Source organism: Sebastes fasciatus, chromosome 16, assembly GCF_043250625.1.
Source record: "Sebastes fasciatus isolate fSebFas1 chromosome 16, fSebFas1.pri, whole genome shotgun sequence".
In the NCBI taxonomy this organism is placed as follows: Eukaryota; Metazoa; Chordata; class Actinopteri; order Perciformes; family Sebastidae; genus Sebastes; species Sebastes fasciatus.
This window is the reverse complement of record NC_133810.1, coordinates 32,755,842-32,780,559: the sequence shown is the minus strand read 5'-3', so window position 1 is coordinate 32,780,559 and position 24,718 is coordinate 32,755,842. Positions and strand designations below refer to the sequence as shown.

At 48.2% G+C, this 24,718-nt stretch overlaps 1 protein-coding gene across 2 annotated transcripts in view; it reads right to left on the bottom strand.

Annotated features, from left to right (window-relative positions):
* Nucleotides 1-442: 442 nt before the first annotated feature.
* Nucleotides 443-24,718, bottom strand: part of sptbn4a (spectrin, beta, non-erythrocytic 4a) — a 42,410-nt gene continuing 18,134 nt past the window's right edge. For both annotated transcript variants that reach the window (XM_074610796.1, XM_074610797.1), the window contains 18 exons: nucleotides 16,627-16,890; nucleotides 15,538-15,771; nucleotides 12,880-12,969; nucleotides 12,522-12,800; nucleotides 12,304-12,434; nucleotides 11,959-12,163; nucleotides 11,604-11,849; nucleotides 11,274-11,408; nucleotides 10,659-10,900; nucleotides 7,751-7,889; nucleotides 7,543-7,627; nucleotides 7,059-7,270; nucleotides 5,225-6,687; nucleotides 4,997-5,057; nucleotides 4,645-4,913; nucleotides 3,214-3,384; nucleotides 2,503-2,545; nucleotides 443-1,226 (listed from right to left, as the gene is read on the bottom strand). In XM_074610796.1, coding sequence (XP_074466897.1) covers nucleotides 936-1,226; nucleotides 2,503-2,545; nucleotides 3,214-3,384; nucleotides 4,645-4,913; nucleotides 4,997-5,057; nucleotides 5,225-6,687; nucleotides 7,059-7,270; nucleotides 7,543-7,627; nucleotides 7,751-7,889; nucleotides 10,659-10,900; nucleotides 11,274-11,408; nucleotides 11,604-11,849; nucleotides 11,959-12,163; nucleotides 12,304-12,434; nucleotides 12,522-12,800; nucleotides 12,880-12,969; nucleotides 15,538-15,771; nucleotides 16,627-16,890 — 4,560 coding nt within the window. In that variant the 3' untranslated portion in view covers nucleotides 443-935. The remainder of the gene's footprint in view (nucleotides 1,227-2,502; nucleotides 2,546-3,213; nucleotides 3,385-4,644; nucleotides 4,914-4,996; nucleotides 5,058-5,224; nucleotides 6,688-7,058; nucleotides 7,271-7,542; nucleotides 7,628-7,750; nucleotides 7,890-10,658; nucleotides 10,901-11,273; nucleotides 11,409-11,603; nucleotides 11,850-11,958; nucleotides 12,164-12,303; nucleotides 12,435-12,521; nucleotides 12,801-12,879; nucleotides 12,970-15,537; nucleotides 15,772-16,626; nucleotides 16,891-24,718) is intronic.

Genomic DNA, 24,718 nt, shown 5'->3' with positions numbered 1-24,718 from the left:
TTTGAGCATCGCCACGTTGAACACACCGTGGATCACAATCTGATGGAAAGCTCTTTTCTTCACATGGATCGTTGGACAAACAATAATAATCATAATCATAATAACAACAATAGAAACCAAAAGGATAAGAAGTGTGTGTTCATCGACACCGATGAGGTCAGGTGGGTAACACCAGCATTCCGTTATATTAACATGATTCAAAGCTTAGCCGTGTGATGGGATTAAATGTCTTTATGGTTAGTGTACAGATGTGTCGGGTGTATACAGATGTGTCGGGTGTATACAGATGTGTCAGGTGGATACAGATGTGTCAGGTGTCTAAGGTGCACAACTGCCCGGAGAAAGCTTTACGAGGATGTGACAAATCATAGAGTTCACATTTGCAATTGTTTCCTTTTCCTCTTTTTCTCTCTTCAATAAAGAGAAGAAATAAAAAAGTATATTGCTTCAAAAAACTGTTTTTCTTTTCTTTGTTTTTTTGATATCGTGAAACATTTCATTCCCCCGTTCTGGGGTTTGTTGTCTATCTAGACGGAGCATTACATTATCAGTCAAAGATACATACAGAAAGATGCTGTGGATCCAAGAGATTAAACGATCGGCGATGGGACGTGACAGTGACTACTTCCTGGAGTCACTTGTTGGAGTCTGTCTGTCTGTGAGTCTGTCGGGCCGACCTCCTCTCTCCCAGCAGGTGGCTCGATGCAAGCACTGATGTATTGGCTGGGTGAAGGGGGGGGGGGGCTGAGAGATTAGTCCGTCACAGTAACGATAGTCAGTCCGAGGAGGACCGCGGCCTCGGTGTGTTCCAGCTCTGTGACCGAGGATCTGCAAACCTAGCTGCACATGCTCTCCATCCGTCCCTCCCTCCCGCCGCCTCCGACGCCGTTAGTCAGTGAGTAATGTTAAAACACAAAGGGGGGGGGGGGGGCTCCTCATTTGCTCTTTCCAGACGTGCTGGACCCCCCCGCCCCGCCCTCCATTTTGTCGGCGATTTCTGACGTGTCTAACTTCTCGGAGCCGTCGCCTTTCTCTGACCTCTCCTTCTCGGACCGCTCCTCCCCTTCGGCGAGCTCGGACCTCTCTGACCGGGCGTCGGCGTCCCCCTCCGACTTCTCCTTCCTCTCCGAGTGGTCGGGGTCCATGGACGAGGTGCCCGGCGTGCCCATGGCCTCGTGCTCAGCTATAGAGGTGGTGATGTTTGAAGTCCAAGCCTTCAGGTCCTCCTACGGAGAGCAGCAGAGGACACAGGTTCATATGAGGAAGCTCTTTCTCCTCTGCATGTTTTAGGATCTACACCATTTCATCATTTCAGATCAAAGTTATAACTTCAATTCACAGCGTGCATCTACTGATGGACCAGATGAGAACCGTGATGGCGTCCTCCTCGGCTGTACCGTTAGCTGACTCAGCGGTGCTCGAGACGTTGTTGAGTTTTTAAATCATTGTTTTGGAGCTTCGAGCACCAAAAGCTACGATCCATCTAGTTCCATTACACCGGAGAGAGGCGGCATCTCTACGGCCGATACCTCCAACACTCAGCAGCTCACACCAAAACTATCCAGATCCATAGATAACAACAGGTGAGAGGAAAAATATGGATTTTGATTTGGGGGTGAACTGTCCCTTTAAGTACAGTTTTCTAGTCGGCCTAAATGAAGTGCATGAAACATTTAAACTGGAATGACATTTAGTTATCCCTCGTTAGTAGTTTGTTATTTTATAAAACAGTATTGTTAATAGTTTTCTATTATTAAGAGGAAGAAAAAGGTCTTTAATATCAGAAATGTTCATATTCATGTTATCCGAGTGGCGGGTCTGTTAGACTGTCAGCAGCTGGCATGCTGGTACTTTCCCCGTAGCCTCCGCGTCGTGGGCCGACACGACCGCCTAAAGACTTGGTACTTCACCCGGCTGGCCGTGGTTCTGCAGGACGTAGCCGTGCACGCTTCGGCCAGCTCCGTGACCGTCTCTCAGCCTCAGCCGGACTCTGAGCACGTTCAGAAGTTAGTTTCCATAAATAATATAGGTTACTACTTTTAATGTAACTTTTAATGTAACTGTTTTTGTACATGTTTTGTTTCTGTACATGTTTTGTTTCTGTTTTTATTTTCCTGTTTTTGTTTGTCTCTTTATAAAATGACTTTAACTGTGACTCAGTGTTATCCTGTGTGTTGTCTGCTCTTCGTCACCGATCTGTTGAAAAGCCTGATTAAAACATAAATAAAGTAGAGCAAAGTGTGTTCATGGTGTTGAAGGGACATGTCAGCCAGTCAGTCATAATGCAACCCATGACTCACAGAGAGGAGAACACCGGAGACACACACGACCTGTTCATATGATGCACTCACAGCTGCTTTTAGTCTTTTGGTTACAAGATCACCAGACTTTCATGAATACATGCAGCAAACCTTAAAGTATAGACATCTCATGACATGTAGTCTCTCATGGACCTCTTATGTGGATTATGTCTCCTGTCTACTCAAACATTCATGTTCTTACCTCGTCTTTTGCGTGGAACGCAAAGTTGATTCCATCGTTTATTCTGTTGCAGAGAAAATCAACAGTCAGTTTGTCATTCACTGCAACGCCTTATAACATTATAACAATGTCAAATCACATCTCTGCCATCTGCAGTCAGTCATTTTGAACAAATATGACAAAAAGTTATGTCACTATATCCTGACAGTATTACAGATTATTACAGATTATGGGCTGCCCTCTCCCCTCCCTGGAAGATCTGTACAGTTCCCTGTTTCAGGGAACCATCTCAGCACGGACTAACAGATTAAAGAACAGCCATAACTGCACTGAACACAGTAAAGTATTCACTGTGCAATAATGATATGAGTCGTGCATTACCTGCAGGATGTCAATGTCTCGTGTGTGTTTTTATAGTTTTATTGTTTTTTATAGTTTTAGACACGTTATTGTTCATGTTTCTTTCACTTTTTAAGGATTGCATTTAAATTTCGTTGTACTTGTGCAATGACAGTAAAGATATATTCTATTAAGATCATCGACCGCTGCCCAAAGACCGCTCAGCTCCAGCTCGGCTGTGATTGGCTGTTGTCCTCCAGGATTAGGACCACTAGGAGGACTCAGAGGAACACGATGGTCCTCACATATTCTATCTGTCAGGATACAGTGACAGTTCTATACAGATACCGGTTCTATATACAGTATTCTATGTCCCAACAGAAGAGCTCTTACTGAAGAATGAAGACGTTCTTCTTCTTCTTGTATCCCATCGAAGGATCGAATGTGCAGTTACAGAGGTCGACAGGAAGCTCCTCGTTTAGCGTGGCGGTGCGGTTCCTACCGTCCTTGTAGAAGGTCAGTTGTCCCTCCTTCAGCACACAGAAGACGTTCAACCAGGACTTACTGTCGAATCAAAATGACACATTGAGCAGATCTTCACAGATTAACATCAATACATAACTTTATAAAAAGACATTTTCTATCAGTACTAGCCGATATTAGAGATGGACGACCACACCGAACGATATTCTGTCTTTAAAGAAACATCATGTGACTTTGCAAAAGTACAACAAACTTCAGATTCACAAATGTTTTTAACACTCATTGAATTGATTTTTTTGCTAAGCCCCGCCTCCTTAGTTACTGTTGCTACGGCAACACGCCATCCAGAGGAGGCTCTCATGACCACGCCCCCTTTTGGTGGAAACCAATCCCGTGTCCCTCGTCGACGGTAACAGAGGAAACATGTCTCCAAACTTCTACTTTAAACAAACCGCTAACAGTAATAATCCAAGCTATAGACCAGACCAGCATGTCTTAATGGCTCCAAGCTATAGACCAGACCAGCATGGCTCCAAGCTCTAGACCAGACCAGCGTGGCTCCAAGCTATAGACCAGACCAGCATGGTTCCAAGCTATAGACCAGACCAGCATGGTTCCAAGCTATAGACCAGACCAGCATGGCTCCAAGCTATAGACCAGACCAGCATGGCTTTATGGCTCCAAGCTATAGACCAGACCAGCATGGTTCCAAGCTATAGACCAGACCAGACCAGCATGGCTCCAAGCTATAGACCAGACCAGCATGGCTTTATGGCTCCAAGCTATAGACCAGACCAGCATGGTTCCAAGCTATAGACCAGACCAGACCAGCATGGTTCCAAGCTATAGACCAGACCAGCATGGCTCCAAGCTATAGACCAGACCAGCAAGTCTTTATGGCTCCAAGCTATAGACCAGACCAGCATGGTTCCAAGCTATAGACCAGACCAGACCAGCATGGCTTTATGGCTCCAAGCTATAGACCACACCAGCATGGCTCCAAGCTATAGACCAGACCAGCAAGTCTTTATGGCTCCAAGCTATAGACCAGACCAGCGGGGCTTTATGGCTCCAAGCTATAGACCAGACCAGCAAGTCTTTATGGCTCCAAGCTATAGACCAGACCAGCGTGGCTCCAAGCTATAGACCAGACCAGCGGGGCTTTATGGCTCCAAGCTATAGACCAGACCAGCAAGTCTTTATGGCTCCAAGCTATAGACCAGACCAGACTGCGACACTGGGCTAAACGTAACCGGCGTTTCTTTTTGCTAAGCTTGTCCGACCTAGCAACAGTAACTAAGGGGGGGCGATACTTAAGGTCGGGGTCTGTAGCGGTTGTACCTGTTTGGGCTCCTCTGCTGAGCTTCGAGGTCGGAGGCGGTGGCCTTTTTGCGGTAGAGGAAGCCTTCGTTTTGGGCAGTGTGTGACGGCGGCTGAGGTGTCGTCGGGGCACCGGTAGCTGGAGCCGAGCGAGAACGCCGCGTCTCCTCGGGCTCTTTTGGACGGGGCCTCCTCCTCGGTTTGGGGCGGTCTCGGGCACGCGGACGTCCATCAAAACGAGTCACGGGTGCCGAGAGGCTGCTCGCGGGACGATAAGACTCTCCTCGCGCCTGAGAAAGTAGAAAAAAAAGAGAACGTGACACCGAGACAAAAAAATGAACATAACACCGTTGTGACACGTAAGCAAACTCACACTAGCTGCCTCTCTCTCCTGGACCTGCTCTACAATCTCTGCCATGGTGGACCTCTTCTCCCTGCAGTGACAACAGACAGCAGTCACCCCAACAGTGAACACAATCATTATTAAATCATTCAAAGTCTTGAGGCTCACACTGCAGAGTGCTAACGAGGCCAGCTGGGAAGCCAAACTTTGTAAAGATCATTTGAATTTCACCGTCACCAGCAGGACTCGTTTACGTACCCTGAGCGTTTGTCAGAGCCGTCCTTCACCGAGCCCTCCAGGTCACTGGAGTCCTGCCTCTGCAGCCTCTGCTTGCCGTTTCCCTCCTGCTCGCTGGACGACTGCCTCTCCAGGCGCCGCCGGTAGCGCTCCTGACGCACAATCAGCGGCAGCTCGTTCAACCTGGCTTGGATCTCCTGTTCGCTGGAGGTCTGTCTGCCCAGCTTGTACTCCCTCTCTCGCCTCAGATGGTCCATCTGAGGATCCGAGCGGCTGCCGCGGGGATCCCTCTGGAGGCGGCCGTGGAGGAGCTCCAGCCCCGACTCTGGCACCCCCACCATGTCTGCCATCGGGATGTCCCCAAACTGTTCCCGCTGGACTCTGCTGGCCTCCAGGAGGGGGTTTACAGCCTTGTGGATGTGGTTGATCCTGGGCTGCATGAAGTCAGCTTTCAGGTGCTGCCATGCGTACGCCATCTTAGGGTCCATGATGCCGCCGCTCTGCGCGATGTAACCAGAACTGCCCAGACTTCCACTGCTGTAATGATTTTGTGCCAGAAAGCCCGAGCTACCCAATCCCCCACCGCTCTGATAATTCTGCGCTAGGTATCCAGAACTGACCACATTAGGCTGTTGTGCCAAATATCCTGTACTCCCTAAATTAGGCTGTTGTGCCAAATATCCTGTACTCCCTAAATTAGGCTGTTGTGCCAAATACCCAGAACTCCCTAAATTAGGCTGTTGTGCCAAATACCCAGAGCTCCCAATATTAGGCTGTTGTGCCAAATACCCAGAGCTCCCCATATTAGGCTGTTGTGCCAAATATCCTGTACTACCTAAATTAGGCTGATGTCCCAAGTATCCAGAACTTCCCATATGTTGGGGTTGGGCCAAATATCCAGAACTGCCCATATTCTGTTGAGGCAGGAAGCCGGGGCTTCCCATACCTCCGCCGCTTGGCTGCTGAGCTAGGTTACCTGAACTTCCTAACCTGCCACTGCCTAGATGGTTTTGCGTGCTACCCAAACTCCCAGTAGTCAGTCCAAAGTACCCAGAACTCTCTGCACTGCCAGCAGTTTGATGGTTTATCCCAAGGTAAGTAGAAGTGTCTGCTCCAGCACTCTGGGAGGTCAGTGCCGAGAAACCGGAGTCACTTCCACCTCCGGCCGCCGGGTGGTTCATCCCGAGGTACGAGGAGCTCACCAACTTCCCACCGCACTGCTGTTCCAGTCCGTGGTAGCCTGATCCGTTTATAACTGGCTTGTAGCTGGATAGGGTTGAGGACAATCTCTGGGTTGCGTGGGTGGCACCCAGATCCAGACTGGTCTGTAAGGGTTTGGGTTCTATATGCGCCTGTACCGTCTGCCTCAAGAAAGATGAGGTAGCACTGGTTGAGGGAACGCTGGGAGTCAGACACGATAACGGGAACATCCTTCGGCTGGAGAGTGGGGTTGTCTTCTTCTCCTCCTCTTTCTTCTTCTCAGCCTAAAGAGAGAGTTAACTTAATAAATGATAGCTCTACAGAAACCCAGTTCAAACCAGAAATCAAAGGCAGGATGGTCCAATAAAATGGAGGTAGGACAAGTTATCAGGAATGATTTGCTCATTTCAAAACAGACTGTTTTATTGGCTACTAAGCAATGTGGCATGAGAAGCAGACGGGTGCAGTGAATGAGGGTACCCCACATGCAGTAAACGTCACGAGACACGTTTCAGCCCGTAACGATGCAAACTCACGGCAAGCGCCCATGCCCGCTAAGCAAACACAACATCCCAAGGTCACTTCTTTTTTCTTCCTGTAGCAGCATTAAATTGTGACTCCACCAAAGTGATTAAACATTTATCTACAAGCTTACTGCGGAAAGCTGGCGGAGAGAGCTGAAGCGTTCTTTCCAGGTTACAGCAGCCTTGCGGAAGGCTTCGTGGCGAAGGATGAGTTGCTCAACCTCGTCTGTTTGGGCCCGGGCCTCTCCTCCCTCTGGCTCCCTGGAGGTGATCAGCGGCTCCTTGGCCTTCAGCCAGGCCTCCGCCTTCACCGTCTCCTGGGCGAACTGGAACTTCTCCTGCTCTGGAGGTGACATCGGACCAACAGCACGGTTACCGTCGCTCCAATGCACGCTCTCATAGTGGTGATATAATGGTGATATTTATACGTTAGATCGTAGAGATTGTGTATCTCATCATTTCGGTCATGTTCAGAGTGAGTAATGTAATGTCAGCGCAAACAAGAAGAACAATAAGATTCATACATGATTCATGATAAAAACATTTCTAGTTTGAGCCCATTTGACATTTAACACAGTTCTGCTCTGATGTAGTCGTCTATAGTGAGTTACTCACTGCGCTGTAACTTCTCCTGGTGTTTGTCCCATTTCTCAACCAGATCCCTCTGCTTAGCCAGAAGACTGTCCAGCTTCTCTTGTATCTGTGGTGACGGACAGATTGCAGTCATGACCACAACAACACATTGCTGCATCTTAATCAAGTCTTTGTACGGGTGCATTGTGTGTTAGTCATTCAGGTGGGTTGGACTGTTGGTTGGCCTGACCTCCTCTGATGCATGGTTGCCTGCAGCTATTAGGATCTTGCCCAGATCGGCACACTGCTGGATGGTCTTGCTGCGGCCGTCTACTTTGGCTTTCAGCTCCTGATGTTGCCTCATCATCACCTCTAGAGCGTTCAAATCCCTGAGGAGGGATAGATCAGATTATTCACGTTAAACGAAGCAACAGATACTATCAGGGAATCCCGATACCTGCAGAGTGTAACATGTTAGCTGTGTGCTTCGCAAGTACACATGTTTTAAACAGTACTAGAGCTAATACGATGAACGAGGATGAATGAGAAGGTCTTTGGTGATCCCCGGACTTCACACCAACACTATAATACTTCTGTGAACACAACATGATAAACTTCTGATAGAGGTCGCCATAGACGTTGCTGACAACTGCCAAACATTTACTGGTTCCAGATTCACAAATGTGAGTTCAGTCAAGTCAATTTTACAAATCCTCCAATCACAAACTAGCCTGAAAGCGTTGTACAACACCTTCTGTCCATCGCCACTTGGTGTTCGCTCTTCTCTGTTTTGTATTGTGAATCGAAGATCTTTGTGTTTTGGACTGTTGATTGGACAAAACAAGCAATTTGAAGACATGACCTTGTACTGAGCATTTTTCACTTTCTCAGACCGCCACATACGGGTTCTTCACTAGAGGTCAAGGCCACGCCCCATTTAGGGGGATAGAAAACTGAAGATCTCATAGACTTCAATGTAATCTGACGTATGTTTGGATTGTACTTTTGACAAGTTCGTCTGCATTCATCTCTTTTTATACAAACGTTTGTTTTATACGCGTGTCTAATAATTATTTAGTGTATTACTCAAGCTACTACACAGCAGCTCTTCAGCATAGCGTTATTACAGTTAGCGGTTGGTTTAAAGTAGAAGTTTGGAGACATGTGTCCTCCGTTACCGTCGACGAGGGACACGGGATTGGTTTCCCCCAAAAGGGGGCGTGGCCACGAGAGCCTCCTCTGGATGACGTGTTGCCGGTCTGATGTATCCTATAAACTAAACAATTAATCGATTAAAAGATAAGCCACAGACCGACCAGTTATGGAAGTAGATGATCATTATTTCAATTATTTATTGATCTGTCGGATATCGTCTCAATGAATCATCTACAAAATCACAACTTCCTAAAGCCCGAGGTGATGTCTTTAAATGTCTTGTTTTGTCCAGTCATCAGTTGAAAGAGATTCAGTTCACGATCACATCAGACACGACTGAGAAACTGGAACAACAGAATGTCTTTAAAACAATGAACCAATTATTCAAATATTAGCTTTTTCTGTTGATTCACGAATCAATTAATCAACTCGGCCCGATACGAGACATGCACATCTGTCTTCATCTATATCTCTACCACTCCCACAGTGTGTACGTTCATGCGCTGCGAGCTCATTGCACCGTGGACCTGGTTGTGTAAAAGGACAAATACTGGCAGTGATTACAGTGTCAAACGTTTAACCTTCATTACATCATAGAAGAGATGTCATGTTAAATCAGGTCAAGGTGGCACGGCAGCCTAATTCAGTAATGACAGCGTGTCTCCGGGGACGGCACGAGACCACAGAGACTGAATACTGAACACTGAAGCACAGAATGCAGCTCCTAAACCTCCTGAACCTGGACCACATGCTGTATACCAGAGATCCTCAACCCTTCTGGGGCCAGGGACCCCCCCCCCCCCCATAACCGGAACACTGATTACGCATCATGCTGACTACCATCTGGACTCTCAGAGGCCGTTAGACCTATTCTAAAACGCTTCCACCTGAATACTTCAGACCTGTTGGAGAGTGATGAACAGAAACACATCTCAGTTTCAATCATGTCCTGATATTCTGGGTGCTTTGTAATCAGATTACTTTAGCTCGGCCGGCTTCATGACTTCGTTCGCCGGCAGCCGAAGAAACATTTTAGTCTCCCGTCGCTGACGCTCGATAGAACCGTCGTCATATTTTCTGTATTTAGCTCGTCTGGGCTTGACGTCACTTGACGATGTGGACCGACTCAAATATTCCTCCATGCTCGACAGCTAGCTAGCAGGCTAATAAGCTAAGCTAAGCTAAGCTAAGCAGCAGGAACGGTTAGTTATACCCGTGGATGTGTAGAGAGAACTGGATCCAGCGTTGGAGGCGGGGCTCCGTTCGTTCCTATGAGAGTGTCTCAGTGGAGCATGAACCCTAAACGGCTCCACTTCCGTCTGGAAAGGTCCCGGATCTTCCAGTGATCTTCTGCATCCATCGGGCTACATGGAGCAGTAGCGTCCGCTCGGTCACATGACTCGGTCACGCCGTCGTCACGGCTTGGCGCTCCAGCATCGGTCTGGATCTCATTCACATGAACGGAGGAAGAGAGTAACTCTGGACTCAGCTGTTAGTGTGTTTTAATGATTTAAAGCAGGACTATTAGAGTGTTCGTACCGGGGAGTTGATTCACCTCAGAATAAATGATCCTCTGAGTTACAGACGTCTCTTTCCCAATGGAAGTCTATGGGAAAAAGCCTTTTTGGGCCCGATGGCATCCCGTGACGGACACAGAAGTTGCAGTACCGCCGTTTGGCCGCTACCAAAGTCGGGATCGACGACTGGCGCTCTTCCTGGGGGTTTGGTTGCGCCCTGAGTGAGGTGACTGATTCATGACAGATTGACATGAATCAGTCATATCAGAGTTTCTATTGGCCCAAAGCTAATGAATAGACTCAATATGCTCGTTTTATTGACGCAAAATATGTCATATTTGCACAATTTTATCATTTATAGCAAATTATTTGGCGGACCCCCTGGCAGGATGCCACGGACCCCTGGGGGTCCCCAGACCCCACTTTGAGAACCACTGCTGGGTTTTCCGCACATCTAGATACAGAGGAGTAAAGAAGGTGTCTTACCTGGGCTCGTCCCATCCTATCTGTCCCATGATGCCTTCCATCCACATCAGGTTCTCACGCACCACCGAGAAGAACTGGACCTTGTCCGTTACCGAGGTGACCTGGACCCGACTGGCCTCGCAGGAGCTCAGCAGCTCCTTCCACGCCTCCATCACCTCCTGCTCCTTCACCATGATGGCCTCCGCCTTCTCACCGGCGTAGATGGTCCTCAGCTGGGCGGCGTTCTCCTGCAGCTGCCTCACCTGGAGGCAGGATGGAGGGAGGATGGAGGCAGGATGGAGGCAGGATGGAGGGAGGATGGAGGCAGGATGGAGGCAGGATGGATGGAGGCAGGATGGAGGCAGGATGGATGGAGGGAGGATGGAGGGATTAAACATATTTAAATATGCGTATGTTGCCTGTCAGGGCGGCTCAGTCTGTGGATCTGACCAATCAGACAGTTTTATCCTAAAACATAAGTTTGGTAAAGTTGATCTGCCGTCATCGTCGTGTGACTGATGACGGCTTCAGAGAGAATCACATCACTCTATCTCTATCTCTACCTCTACCTCTACCTCTACCTCTACCTATATCTATATCTATATCTATATCTATCTCTCTATCTCTATCACTCGCCTGTGCAACGAGCAGCTGAAGGGCGTGCTCGAAGGAGTGCATGAGTCTCTGCAGGGTGGCTGGGTTGGTGATGTTGGCTTGGCACGCCCTCACCTCTGGCAGCTGCTTCATCTTCCCCGCGATCTGAGCCAACACCTGCAACACAGGACGGCGGCGGCGTTAGAGCCGGCGCTTTCAAAATACAAGCTGCATGTCACGGCCAGACTGACTACCGCACAGGTACACCTGAATATTCATATTCATATTATCAATATATCATATCAACGGTACACCTGAGTCATGATATCAACACATCATATCAGCGGCTGGAGTCTGGTTGGGACCGGTTACCTCTTTGCAGTCGGTGAAGAACTTGTGCAGCTGGTGCGACGCCGCCAGCATCTGTCTGCGGGTCTCCATCAGCTCCAGGAGGTCGGCCCACGACTCGTTCAGGCCGTCCTTCCACTCGGCGATGGTGGCGGCGTCCGAGTGGCCGCAGTCGATCATCTCGTTCACCATCTTGTTCACCTGCTCCATCCGCTGCTGGCCCACGCTGTTGGTCTCTGAGGCGAACTTGGTGAATCTCTCCTGAAGCACCTGGAACACACAGAGAGACGTTTGATGATACAGCTCCTGGTGTTCTCTCACGTCTTCCTATTATTACTGACTTCCTGTGGTCAGAGGGGCGCGATGCTGACGGACTGACCGTGACGTCCTCCAGGTCGTGACCCAGCTCGGTGGAACTGGCCACCGTCTCCCGCTCGGTGATCCACTTCTCTAACTCCTCCACGTCCTTGTTGAGCTGGTAGAGCCAGTACTGCTGCTCCAGCTTGGTCTTCCTGTGCTCCACCATGTCCTTCAGAGACACGTACAGACGGTCGATGTGGGACTGCTGCTTGGTGAGCTGCAGGCTGGTGGACACGGAGAGAAGACAACATGACAGTATATCATCCTGTACACGCTCAACTCCTCTTCTCCTTCGCTACATGTGCCGCGTTGTGAGTGCATGTGAGTGCATGTGAGTGCACGTGAGGCGGCGGGTCAGGCTCACCTTTCTGGGTGTGCTAGTTCCTGTAGACGCTGGCTTTGCTGGGACAGCATGCCGACCGTCTCTGCGTACGTCTCCACGGTCTGCTCCAGAGCCAGGTGTGCCTTCAGCAGCTGCAGGGTGCTGGCCTCGTCCTGAAACACATCATCAGAACACCGTGAGGACGTCAGGTAGACCGAGGGAGGAACACCCGTATGAGCCGCCGGGCCGTCCTACCGTACCGTTCCTCTCTCTTCATTCACCAGATGGAGCTTCTGACCCGACAGCCAGGACTCCACTTTAGCCGCCTCGCCGTAGTACTGCTGCGCCTGCAGCGTGGCGTCCAGCATCACGCACCTCCTCTCCGTCTCCAGCTGCAGAACCTCCCACAGCTGGCGAACGTGCCCCGCCCCTTCACGCACAAACTCCACCTCTGGAGTCCTCAGCGACGCGATGATCCCCGCCCGGTCCAGAACCTCCTCCACGCGAGCCCGCCGCCCCGTCAGCTCCCTCTGGAGAGTCTGAAGGACCAATCAGAAGGTGGGGGGGGTTAGGTCACGGTCCAGCTGACCACGGACACACGTCCTCTTTCATACCTACCTGGTTCTTCTTCACGTGCTGCTGAACGCTCTGCAGGGTAGTCCCATAATCCTTACAGGACGCCACGGGGAGACGCTCCTGGATCCACAGCTACAGAGGAAGCACAGGCAGGTCAGCACATCATCATCATCATCCTCATCATCCTCATCATCATCATCATCACCATCATCACCATCCTCATCCTCATCATCATCATCACCATCATCACCATCCTCATCATCATCATCATCATCCTCATCATCACCACCATCATCATCATCCTCATCATCATCATCCTCATCATCATCATCCTCCTCATCATCACCATCATCATCATCATCACCATCATCATCATCCTTATCATCATCATCATCATCATCCTCCTCATCATCATCATCCTTATCATCATCATCATCATCATCATCATCATCATCACCATCATCACCATCCTCATCCTCATCCTCATCCTCATCACCATCCTCATCATCATCATCATCATCCTCATCATCACCATCATCATCCTCATCATCCTCATCATCCTCATCCTCATCATCATCACCATCCTCATCATCATCATCCTCATCATCACCACCATCATCCTCATCATCACCATCATCACCATCCTCATCCTCATCATCCTCATCATCATCATCATCATCATCACCATCATTACCATCCTCATCCTCATCCTCATCACCATCCTCATCATCATCATCCTCATCATCACCATCATCATCCTCATCATCCTCATCATCACCATCATCCTCATCATCATCATCCTCATCATCACCACCATCATCCTCATCATCACCATCATCACCATCCTCATCCTCATCATCATCACCATCCTCATCCTCATCATCATCATCCTCATCATCCTCATCCTCATCATCATCACCATCCTCATCATCATCATCCTCATCATCACCACCATCATCCTCATCATCACCATCATCATCCTCATCATCCTCATCATCACCATCATCCTCATCCTCATCATCATCACCATCCTCATCATCATCATCCTCATCATCACCACCATCATCCTCATCATCACCATCATCACCATCCTCATCCTCATCATCCTCATCATCATCATCATCATCCTCATCATCATCCTCATCATCACCATCATCACCATCATCATCCTCATCATCATCATCCTCATCATCACCATCATCATCCTCATCATCACCATCATCACCATCATCATCATCATCATCATCATCATCCTCATCATCACCATCATCATCCTCATCATCACCATCATCACCATCCTCATCCTCATCATCATCATCCTCATCATCACCACCATCACCATCATCATCCTCATCATCACCACCATCACCATCATCATCCTCATCATCACCACCATCACCATCATCATCCTCATCCTCATCATCATCATCCTCATCATCACCACCATCACCATCATCATCCTCATCATCACCACCATCACCATCATCATCCTCATCATCCTCACCATCATCATCATCATCATCCTCATCATCACCATCATCATCATCATCACCATCATCATCACCATCCTCATCCTCATCATCACCATCATCACCCTCATCATCCTCATCATCACCATCCTCATCATCCTCATCACCATCCTCATCATCCTCATCATCATCATCATCATCACCATCATCATCATCCTTATCATCATCATCATCATCCTCATCCTCATCATCCTCATCACCATCCTCATCATCATCATCATCACCATCATCACCATCCTCATCATCATCATCCTCATCCTCATCATCACCACCATCATCCTCATCATCATCATCATCACCATCCTCATCATCCTCATCATCACCATCATCACCATCATCATCCTCATCATCACCATCATCACCATCCTCATCATCCTCATCACCATCCTCATCATCCTCATCATCCTCATCATCATCATCATCATCATCACCATCACCATCATCATCATCCTTATCATCATCATCATCATCATCCTCATCCTCATCACCATCATCACCACCATCATCCTCATCATCACCATCATCACCATCCTCATCATCCTCATCATCACCACCATCACCATCATCATCCTCATCATCACCATCATCACCATCCTCATCCTCATCATCACCATCATCACTATCATCATCCTCATCACCATCCTCATCCTCATCATCCTCATCATCATCATCATCATCATCATCATCATCCTCATCCTCATCCTCATCATCCTCATCACCACCATCATCATCATCATCCTCATCCTCATCCTCATCATCCTCATCATATTAATAAGAACATAACAGTGTACATGGATGTGGAGTTCTGGATATCAGACATGGAGAAGACGGGGAGGACACAACTACTACATGATGCATCAACCCTCTGAGACCCACTACAGACCTGCTGTAGGCTTCTATAGGGGGTCCAGGAGGTCTTTAGGGGGTACAGGAGGTCTATAACACCCGTCAGTGTCAGTATGTTAGAAGGTCTGTGGTACTATATATTATATACCATAACACCACAGCCCTTCTAACGTACTGCCGGGTGTTAGTACGTTAAGGGCTGTGGTGTTATATATACCATAACACCACAGCCCTTCTAACACCCTGACGCTGCCGGCTGTTGTAAACCGTGTCTAAGGAGGAGGACGTATCTGGAAGGAGCGGATGGAGAGCTTTGTGGACTCACTATCTCGTCCTCCAGGTCCTGGGCGACTTGATGCATCTCTTTGGAGGCCAGTAGGATGCGGCGTCTCTCCTTCAGCGGCTCGATGAGGCGTACGATGCGCGTCTCCACCACGCCCGACTGCTCGCCGCCCTCCCTGTCGCCTGCCGTCGGCCCTCGCTGGGGGAGGCAGACCCCCTGCAGGCTTCCCAGCTCTCCCACGTCCTTGTAGAAGTCGCCGATCTGAGACTCCATGGCCTGCAGCGGAGGGGGGGGGGGGACGGACAGACATCAGCACATCAGCTGTTCTCCTGTCAGAACGTCTGAGGGTTATGATGTAACGGACCGCCTCACTTTAAGGACAAACAAGCATTGTTTAGCGAGTGTCCATCAGACCGTGTGTGTGTTTGTGCTACGTTAGCAGCTCTAGCGTTGCCGGAGGCTTCGTGCTCGTGAGTGTCCATCAGACCGTGTGTGTGTTGGCGGTGAGTGTGAGGTTGTTGGTGGCGTTCTAGCTGTGATCGTAGGTGTAGCAGTGGACAGTTTATTTGTTCGGTGAATAAATGCTATGAAACTACAACTCCTCCGCTCCGCTAGAGCGAGCCGGAGAGACCGGAGCCGACTTCCTGTATCCTGCAACTCCGGCTCTGCCTCTTAAGGTGGGCTGTTAAGGTGGACCAGCTTTTCTCCTTAAAGAGACGAGCCGCTCCTCTGAGCCGCTCAGCTTTATAATTCATTATTAACATTTCTTTTAACCGTTTTAACCGCGTTAATCGGTTAAAATGCTTAATGTGGGTTAACGGTTGAACGGTTAATGATGAACATCCCTAGTCGGAAGCAGATCAGAGGGTTTCAGTTCTACAAACGGTGGCAAAGGTGCTGTGGAGGTAGAAATCATCTCTATATGTCACAGGGGAGAGGCACAGAGCCACGGTGGCCAATCAGACCCTCGAGAGACCCTGGAGAGACCAGGAGAGGCCTGGAGAGACCAGGAGAGACCCTGGAGAGACCTGGAGAGGTCTGGAGAGACCAGGAGAGACCCTGGAGAGACCTGGAGAGGCCTGGAGAGACCCTGGAGAGACCTGGAGAGACCTGGAGAGCTCTGAGACTCACCTGGAACTTCTGCAGCTGCTCGTTGAAGGTGGGCAGATGGTGGGCCTGCTCCAGCTGGGGGGGCTGCCGCTCCAGGTGGGAGAGCTGGTGGTCGAGGTCCGAGTAGCTCTTCACCGCCGGCTCGGGCTTGTTGTTCTCGAAGAGCTGGCGGGCCTTGGCCTTGGTGGTGCTCTCCAGGTCGGACCAGCACTCTCTGATCTCCTCCAGCTTCTGCTGAACCACCGAACGCAGCTCCGGCTTCTCCTGGATCAGATCCTGACCCTCCTGGAGACGGAGACGGAGACGGAGACGGAGAAGAGAGAGACAACTGTTAGAGCTGCACAGCGTTGATCAAAAACACGACATCAATGTAAGTCTCCATGTGTTCTCCCAGGTGTTAGACCCATCTCAATCAAACACAACATCAATCTAAGTCACCATGTGTTCTCCCAGGTGTTAGACCCATCCTAATCAAACACAACATCAATCTAAGTCACCATGTATTCTCCCAGGTGTTAGACCCATCCTAATCAAACACAACATCAATCTAAGTCACCATGTATTCTCCCAGGTGTTAGACCAATCCCAGTTAAACACAACATCAATCTAAGTCACCATGTATTCTCCCAGGTGTTAGACCAATCCCAGTTAAACACAACATCAATCTAAGTCTCCATGTGTTCTCCCAGGTGTTAGACCCATCCCAATCAAACACAACATCAATCTAAGTCTCCATGTGTTCTCCCAGGTGTTAGACCCATCCCAATCAAACACAACATCAATCTAAGTCACCATGTGTTCTCCCAGGTGTCAGACCCATCCCAGTGAAACACATCATTGTACATGTTGGACGTGTCTCAGTGCCGGTTTGCTGCTCTCTCAGTCTGTAATGTCAGCGTTAGCTGGGAGGGAAGCTTCCTACAGGCCAGATGATCGTTGCTGCGTTTAGCCGTCCTTCGTCTTACAGTTCAAGCACGAAGGAAATCTACAGCATCTCTAAATCTAAATGAATTCATTCTAAATCTATTTTCTATTACATGACAATGATTTTAAGTAATTGGTGACCTTTTTATTGATTGTCTCTCTAAATGAACCTTAAAGGGAGATCAGTCCAGTATTTAATCCTCTTATCAACATGGGAGTGGACAAATATGCTGCTTTATGTAAATGTATGTATATATTTATTATTGTAAATCAATGAACAACACAGATCAATAACAGATATTGATCCAGAAACCCTCACAGGCACTGCATTTAGCATAAAACAATATGCTCCAATCATAACATGGCAAACTGCAGCCCAACAGGCAACAACAGCTGTCAGTGTGTCAGTGTGCTGACTTGACTATGACTTGCCCCAAACTGCATGTGATTATCATAAAGTGGGCATGTCTGTAAAGGGGAGACTCGTGGGTACCCATAGAACCCATTTACATTCACTGATCTGAAGGTCAGAGGTCAAGGGACCCCTTTGAACATGGCTTTAACTCTGACAGCCCTTTAATAAATAATAAATACTATAAAGATGTGAGAGCACATCTGGACTGTGAACATGTGGATGTGATTTAGAATATATCACATTATTACAGTGGGACAGTGAGGACAACAGTGAGGACAACAGAGAGGGGCAGTGAGGACAACAGAGAGGGACAGTGAGGACAACAGTGAGGACAACAGAGAGGGACAGAAACTCAGATCTGTCCCCACAAATAGCTCCACAGCCAGGCAGAGCCCTCCCCCCCCCCGCTGCAGAGAGGCAGGTGTAGAGCAACGTCTGGCCTCTGGCTGACCTAAAAACCAGGACGTATAATGAACCCTGGATCTGTCCTCCTCTCCCCTAAACCTACCATAGACCGGTCTGGTCTAGGTAGACCGGTCTGGTCTAGGTCCTGGAGGAGACCGGTCTGGTCTGGTCTAGGTACTGGAGGAGACCATCTACTGAGGTTAAAAGGTGTTTATAGACCTTCATGATTTCTGGATAATGTTGCAGGTTTTATTCATATTCTAATAATGAATGCTCCACATTGTTCAGTTACATGTGATGCTGGGTGATGATGTTCAGTTACATGTGATGCTGGATGATGATGTTCAGTTACATGTGATGCTGGGTGATGATGTTCAGTTCCATGTGATGCTGGGTGATGATGTTCAGTTACATGTGATGCTGGGTGATGATGTTCAGTTACATGTGATGCTGGGTGATGATGTTCAGTTCCATGTGATGCTGGATGATGATGTTCAGTTACATGTGATGCTGGATGATGATGTTCAGTTCCATGTGATGCTGGGTGATGATGTTCAGTTACATGTGATGCTGGGTGATGATGTTCAGTTACATGTGATGCTGGGTGATGATGTTCAGTTACATGTGATGCTGGGTGATGATGTTCAGTTACATGTGATGCTGGGTGATGATGTTCAGTTACATGTGATGCTGGGTGATGATGTTCAGTTACATGTGATGCTGGGTGATGATGTTCAGTTCCATGTGATGCTGGGTGATGATGTTCAGTTACATGTGATGCTGGATGATGATGTTCAGTTCCATGTGATGCTGGGTGATGATGTTCAGTTACATGTGATGCTGGGTGATGATGTTCAGTTACATGTGATGCTGGGTGATGATGTTCAGTTACATGTGATGCTGGGTGATGATGTTCAGTTACATGTGATGCTGGGTGATGATGTTCAGTTCCATGTGATGCTGGATGATGATGTTCAGTTCCATGTGATGCTGGATGATGATGTTCAGTTACATGTGATGCTGGGTGATGATGTTCAGTTACATGTGATGCTGGGTGATGATGTTCAGTTACATGTGATGCTGGGTGATGATGTTCAGTTACATGTGATGCTGGGTGATGATGTTCAGTTCCATGTGATGCTGGGTGATGATGTTCAGTTACATGTGATGCTGGGTGATGATGTTCAGTTCCATGTGATGCTGGATGATGATGTTCAGTTCCATGTGATGCTGGATGATGATGTTCAGTTCCATGTGATGCTGGGTGATGATGTTCAGTTACATGTGATGCTGGGTGATGATGTTCAGTTCCATGTGATGCTGGATGATGATGTTCAGTTCCATGTGATGCTGGGTGATGATGTTCAGTTCCATGTGATGCTGGATGATGATGTTCAGTTACATGTGATGCTGGGTGATGATGTTCAGTTCCATGTGATGCTGGGTGATGATGTTCAGTTCCATGTGATGCTGGGTGATGATGTTCAGTTCCATGTGATGCTGGATGATGATGTTCAGTTACATGTGATGCTGGGTGATGATGTTCAGTTCCATGTGATGCTGGGTGATGATGTTCAGTTCCATGTGATGCTGGGTGATGATGTTCAGTTCCATGTGATGCTGGGTGATGATGTTCAGTTCCATGTGATGCTGGGTGATGATGTTCAGTTACATGTGATGCTGGGTGATGATGTTCAGTTACATGTGATGCTGGGTGATGATGTTCAGTTACATGTGATGCTGGGTGATGATGTTCAGTTACATGTGATGCTGGGTGATGATGTTCAGTTACATGTGATGCTGGGTGATGATGTTCAGTTACATGTGATGCTGGATGATGATGTTCAGTTACATGTGATGCTGGATGATGATGTTCAGTTACATGTGATGCTGGGTGATGATGTTCAGTTACATGTGATGCTGGGCGATGATGTTCAGTTACATGTGATGCTGGGTGATGATGTTCAGTTCCATGTGATGCTGGGTGATGATGTTCAGTTCCATGTGATGCTGGGTGATGATGTTCAGTTACATGTGATGCTGGGTGATGATGTTCAGTTACATGTGATGCTGGGTGATGATGTTCAGTTACATGTGATGCTGGGTGATGATGTTCAGTTACATGTGATGCTGGGTGATGATGTTCAGTTACATGTGATGCTGGGTGATGATGTTCAGTTACATGTGATGCTGGATGATGATGTTCAGTTCCATGTGATGCTGGGTGATGATGTTCAGTTCCATGTGATGCTGGGTGATGATGTTCAGTTCCATGTGATGCTGGATGATGATGTTCAGTTACATGTGATGCTGGGTGATGATGTTCAGTTACATGTGATGCTGGGTGATGATGTTCAGTTACATGTGATGCTGGGTGATGATGTTCAGTTACATGTGATGCTGGGTGATGATGTTCAGTTACATGTGATGCTGGGTGATGATGTTCAGTTACATGTGATGCTGGGTGATGATGTTCAGTTACATGTGATGCTGGATGATGATGTTCAGTTCCATGTGATGCTGGGTGATGATGTTCAGTTACATGTGATGCTGGGTGATGATGTTCAGTTCCATGTGATGCTGGATGATGATGTTCAGTTACATGTGATGCTGGGTGATGATGTTCAGTTACATGTGATGCTGGGTGATGATGTTCAGTTCCATGTGATGCTGGATGATGATGTTCAGTTCCATGTGATGCTGGGTGATGATGTTCAGTTACATGTGATGCTGGGTGATGATGTTCAGTTACATGTGATGCTGGGTGATGATGTTCAGTTACATGTGATGCTGGGTGATGATGTTCAGTTACATGTGATGCTGGATGATGATGTTCAGTTCCATGTGATGCTGGGTGATGATGTTCAGTTACATGTGATGCTGGGTGATGATGTTCAGTTCCATGTGATGCTGGGTGATGATGTTCAGTTACATGTGATGCTGGGTGATGATGTTCAGTTACATGTGATGCTGGGTGATGATGTTCAGTTACATGTGATGCTGGATGATGATGTTCAGTTACATGTGATGCTGGATGATGATGTATTGATTATTTAATTAACAGGTATTAATAATAATAGTAATAAGTGCGTATATGATAGATTATATATCTCCTGAATGTAGCTTCCCTCCTGTCTCTCTCTCAGGGAGCTGGACCTCTATCCTGCTCTCATAATGCTCTGCTGCATTCCTCCTCCTGGCACCAGCTCTCTGCTCCACTGCTGCTAGAGCTCTCTCTCTCCTCTCTCTCTCTCTCTCTCTCTTTCCTCAGCCTCCATCTCCCTCTCATAATGCAGAGCCAGCAGAAAGCAGGTCTCTCTCTCTCTCTCTCTCTCTCTCTCTCTCTGACACACAGAGTGAGGCGCTGGCAGAGAGGGAGAGAAGGAATCAGAGAGAGAAGGAATCAGAGAGAGAGAAGGAATCAGAGAGAGGAGAGCAGAGGAGAGGAGAAAGGGAGAGTAAAGAAGGAAGAAGGGAAGCAAAGAGGAGAAAGAATCAAAGGTTTATGGAACAGGAACGAGGCTGCGGGTGTGCCGTGCCGTGCCGTGCTACAGCCGTGGGCACAGTTGGTTCCTTCCGCGAGGGGAACGTTTGGAGGCAGTCATGGTCGACACACACAGTGTGATATTTTAATGGCTTCCACGTATGAATCCTGCTATGATGGCAGCGTTGTGTTGCCAGGTTCTGCAGGACGTTCTCATGGCAGCGTTGTGTTGCCAGGTTCTGCAGGACGTTCTCATGGCAGCGTTGTGTTGCCAGGTTCTGCAGGCGTTCTCATGGCAGCGTTGTGTTGCCAGGTTCTGCAGGACGTTCTCATGGCAGCGTTGTGTTGCCAGGTTCTGCAGGACGTTCTCATGGCAGCGTTGTGTTGCCAGGTTCTGCAGGCGTTCTCATGGCAGCGTTGTGTTGCCAGGTTCTGCAGGACGTTCTCATGGCAGCGTTGTGTTGCCAGGTTCTGCAGGACGTTCTCATGGCAGCGTTGTGTTGCCAGGTTCTGCAGGCGTTCTCATGGCAGCGTTGTGTTGCCAGGTTCTGCAGGACGTTCTCATGGCAGCGTTGTGTTGCCAGGTTCTGCAGGACGTTCTCATGGCAGCGTTGTGTTGCCAGGTTCTGCAGGCGTTCTCATGGCAGCGTTGTGTTGCCAGGTTCTGCAGGACGTTCTCATGGCAGCGTTGTGTTGCCAGGTTCTGCAGGCGTTCTCATGGCAGCGTTGTGTTGCCAGGTTCTGCAGGACGTTCTCATGGCAGCGTTGTGTTGCCAGGTTCTGCAGGACGTTCTCATGGCAGCGTTGTGTTGCCAGGTTCTGCAGGCGTTCTCGACAACAATGACGACATATTTATGGAATATCACTTCAGGAATAATAGACAGCTGTATTTTAATAGATTGAATTATTGAGGGTCATTTTGTACTCAATGTGTTTGTAGGCAGAGACTCTAGTTCTATATGGAGGAACTCATCACGCGTCGACCTACATAATAAAGTATCGGGTCCATCTTGACTTAAAGTCTCATTACATCATATTTATCTTTATTTCAGTCCTGTATGTTTACCTCTGATATAGGGATGAGACAACAAACAGTGTGTGTGTTTGTGCTACGTTAGCAGCTCTAGCGTTGCCGGAGACTTCGTGCTCGCCGCCGCCGCCACCGCCACACGTAGTCTGCGTAACTTTAGTGAGTGTCCAACAGACCGTGTGTGTGTTGGCGCTGAGTGTGAGGTTGTTGGTGGCGTTCTAGTTGTGATCGTAGGTGTAGCAGTGTTCAGTTTATTTGTTGGTGAATAAATGCTATGAAACTACAACTCCTCCGCTCCGCTAGAGCGAGCCGGAGAGACCGACTTCCTGTAACTCCGGCTCTGCCTCTTAAGGTGGACTGTTAAGGTGGACCAGCTTTTCTCCTTAAAGAGACGAGCCGCTCCTCTGAGCCGCTCAGCTTTATAATTCATTATTAACATTTCTTTTAACCGTTTTAACCGATAGCGTTAAAATGCTTAATGTGGGTTAACGGTTAAACGGTTAATTTTGGACATTCCTACTCTCATCTCCTCTTTCCTTCACTTCCTTTTATTTCCACCCTCCCTCCTCCCTATTGATGATGTCATTTCCTTGTTTTTCCACCAATAGTCTTGCTCATTGGTCTCCTGATTAGTATAACACAGTATATGTGTGCAAGCTACTGCTGAACGCTCACAGTGACCCTGATGAAGACCTGTGTTGGTTGCAACGTGTTGGTCATTTTAAACAAGTATTGCCATGTAAAATAAAGGCATTTTAATGTTCAGACGCTACAGTGTGGGTTATTGTTAAGGGAGAGACCATTAAGACCATATTCCACCGATCCAATGAGCCCTGAACAAGACTGAATGAGCCCAATACACCGGAAGAATCCACAGAGCACCTGTATGTGATGACCACAGAGACCCAGCAGCTGTATGTGATGACCACAGAGACCCAGCAGCTGTATGTGAAGACCACAGAGACCCAGCAGCTGTATGTGATGACGACAGAGACCCAGCAGCTATATGTGATGACCACAGAGACCCAGCAGCTGTATGTGATGACCACAGAGACCCAGCAGCTGCATGTGATGACCACAGAGACCCAGCAGCTGTATGTGATGACGACAGAGACCCAGCAGCTATATGTGATGACAACAGAGACCCAGCAGCTGTATGTGATGACCACAGAGACCCAGCAGCTATATGTGATGACCACAGAGACCCAGCAGCTGTATGTGATGACCACAGAGACCCAGCAGCTGCATGTGATGACCACAGAGACCCAGCAGCTGTATGTGATGACCACAGAGACCCAGCAGCTGCATGTGATGACCACAGAGACCCAGCAGCTGTATGTGATGACGACAGAGACCCAGCAGCTATATGTGATGACTACAGAGACCCAGCAGCTGCATGTGATGACTACAGAGACCCAGCAGCTGTATGTGATGACCACAGAGACCCATCAGCGCTTCTACTCAGTCGTCTTCATGATTTAAAGGACTTTTGTATTTTTAATATTTGGATCGTTGGAAAGGAGCAGCAACTCAATATGAAGATGTCTCTATATCCCTAAATATTAGTGTATGGAGATATAAACGAATCATCTTTCTTTGTCTGAAAAATATCAGTATTATTAGTATTATTATTCATGTTGATCCCAAATCTCTATAAATATGTAAGTGGTGTTTATTAGCCCGTCACTGATCTCCAGTATGCTCTCCGGCTACAGGCCCGTGGCTTCGTGTCTGAGCGTTGACCCCTGAGCTCACGGTGAGGCTCGGCACAAGGTCGGCTGTGAGTCCCGTCACTGTAACAGAGAAGCAGCCACAGATCACCGGCCTGGAGCTCAGCGCCGGCTCCATGTGCTGA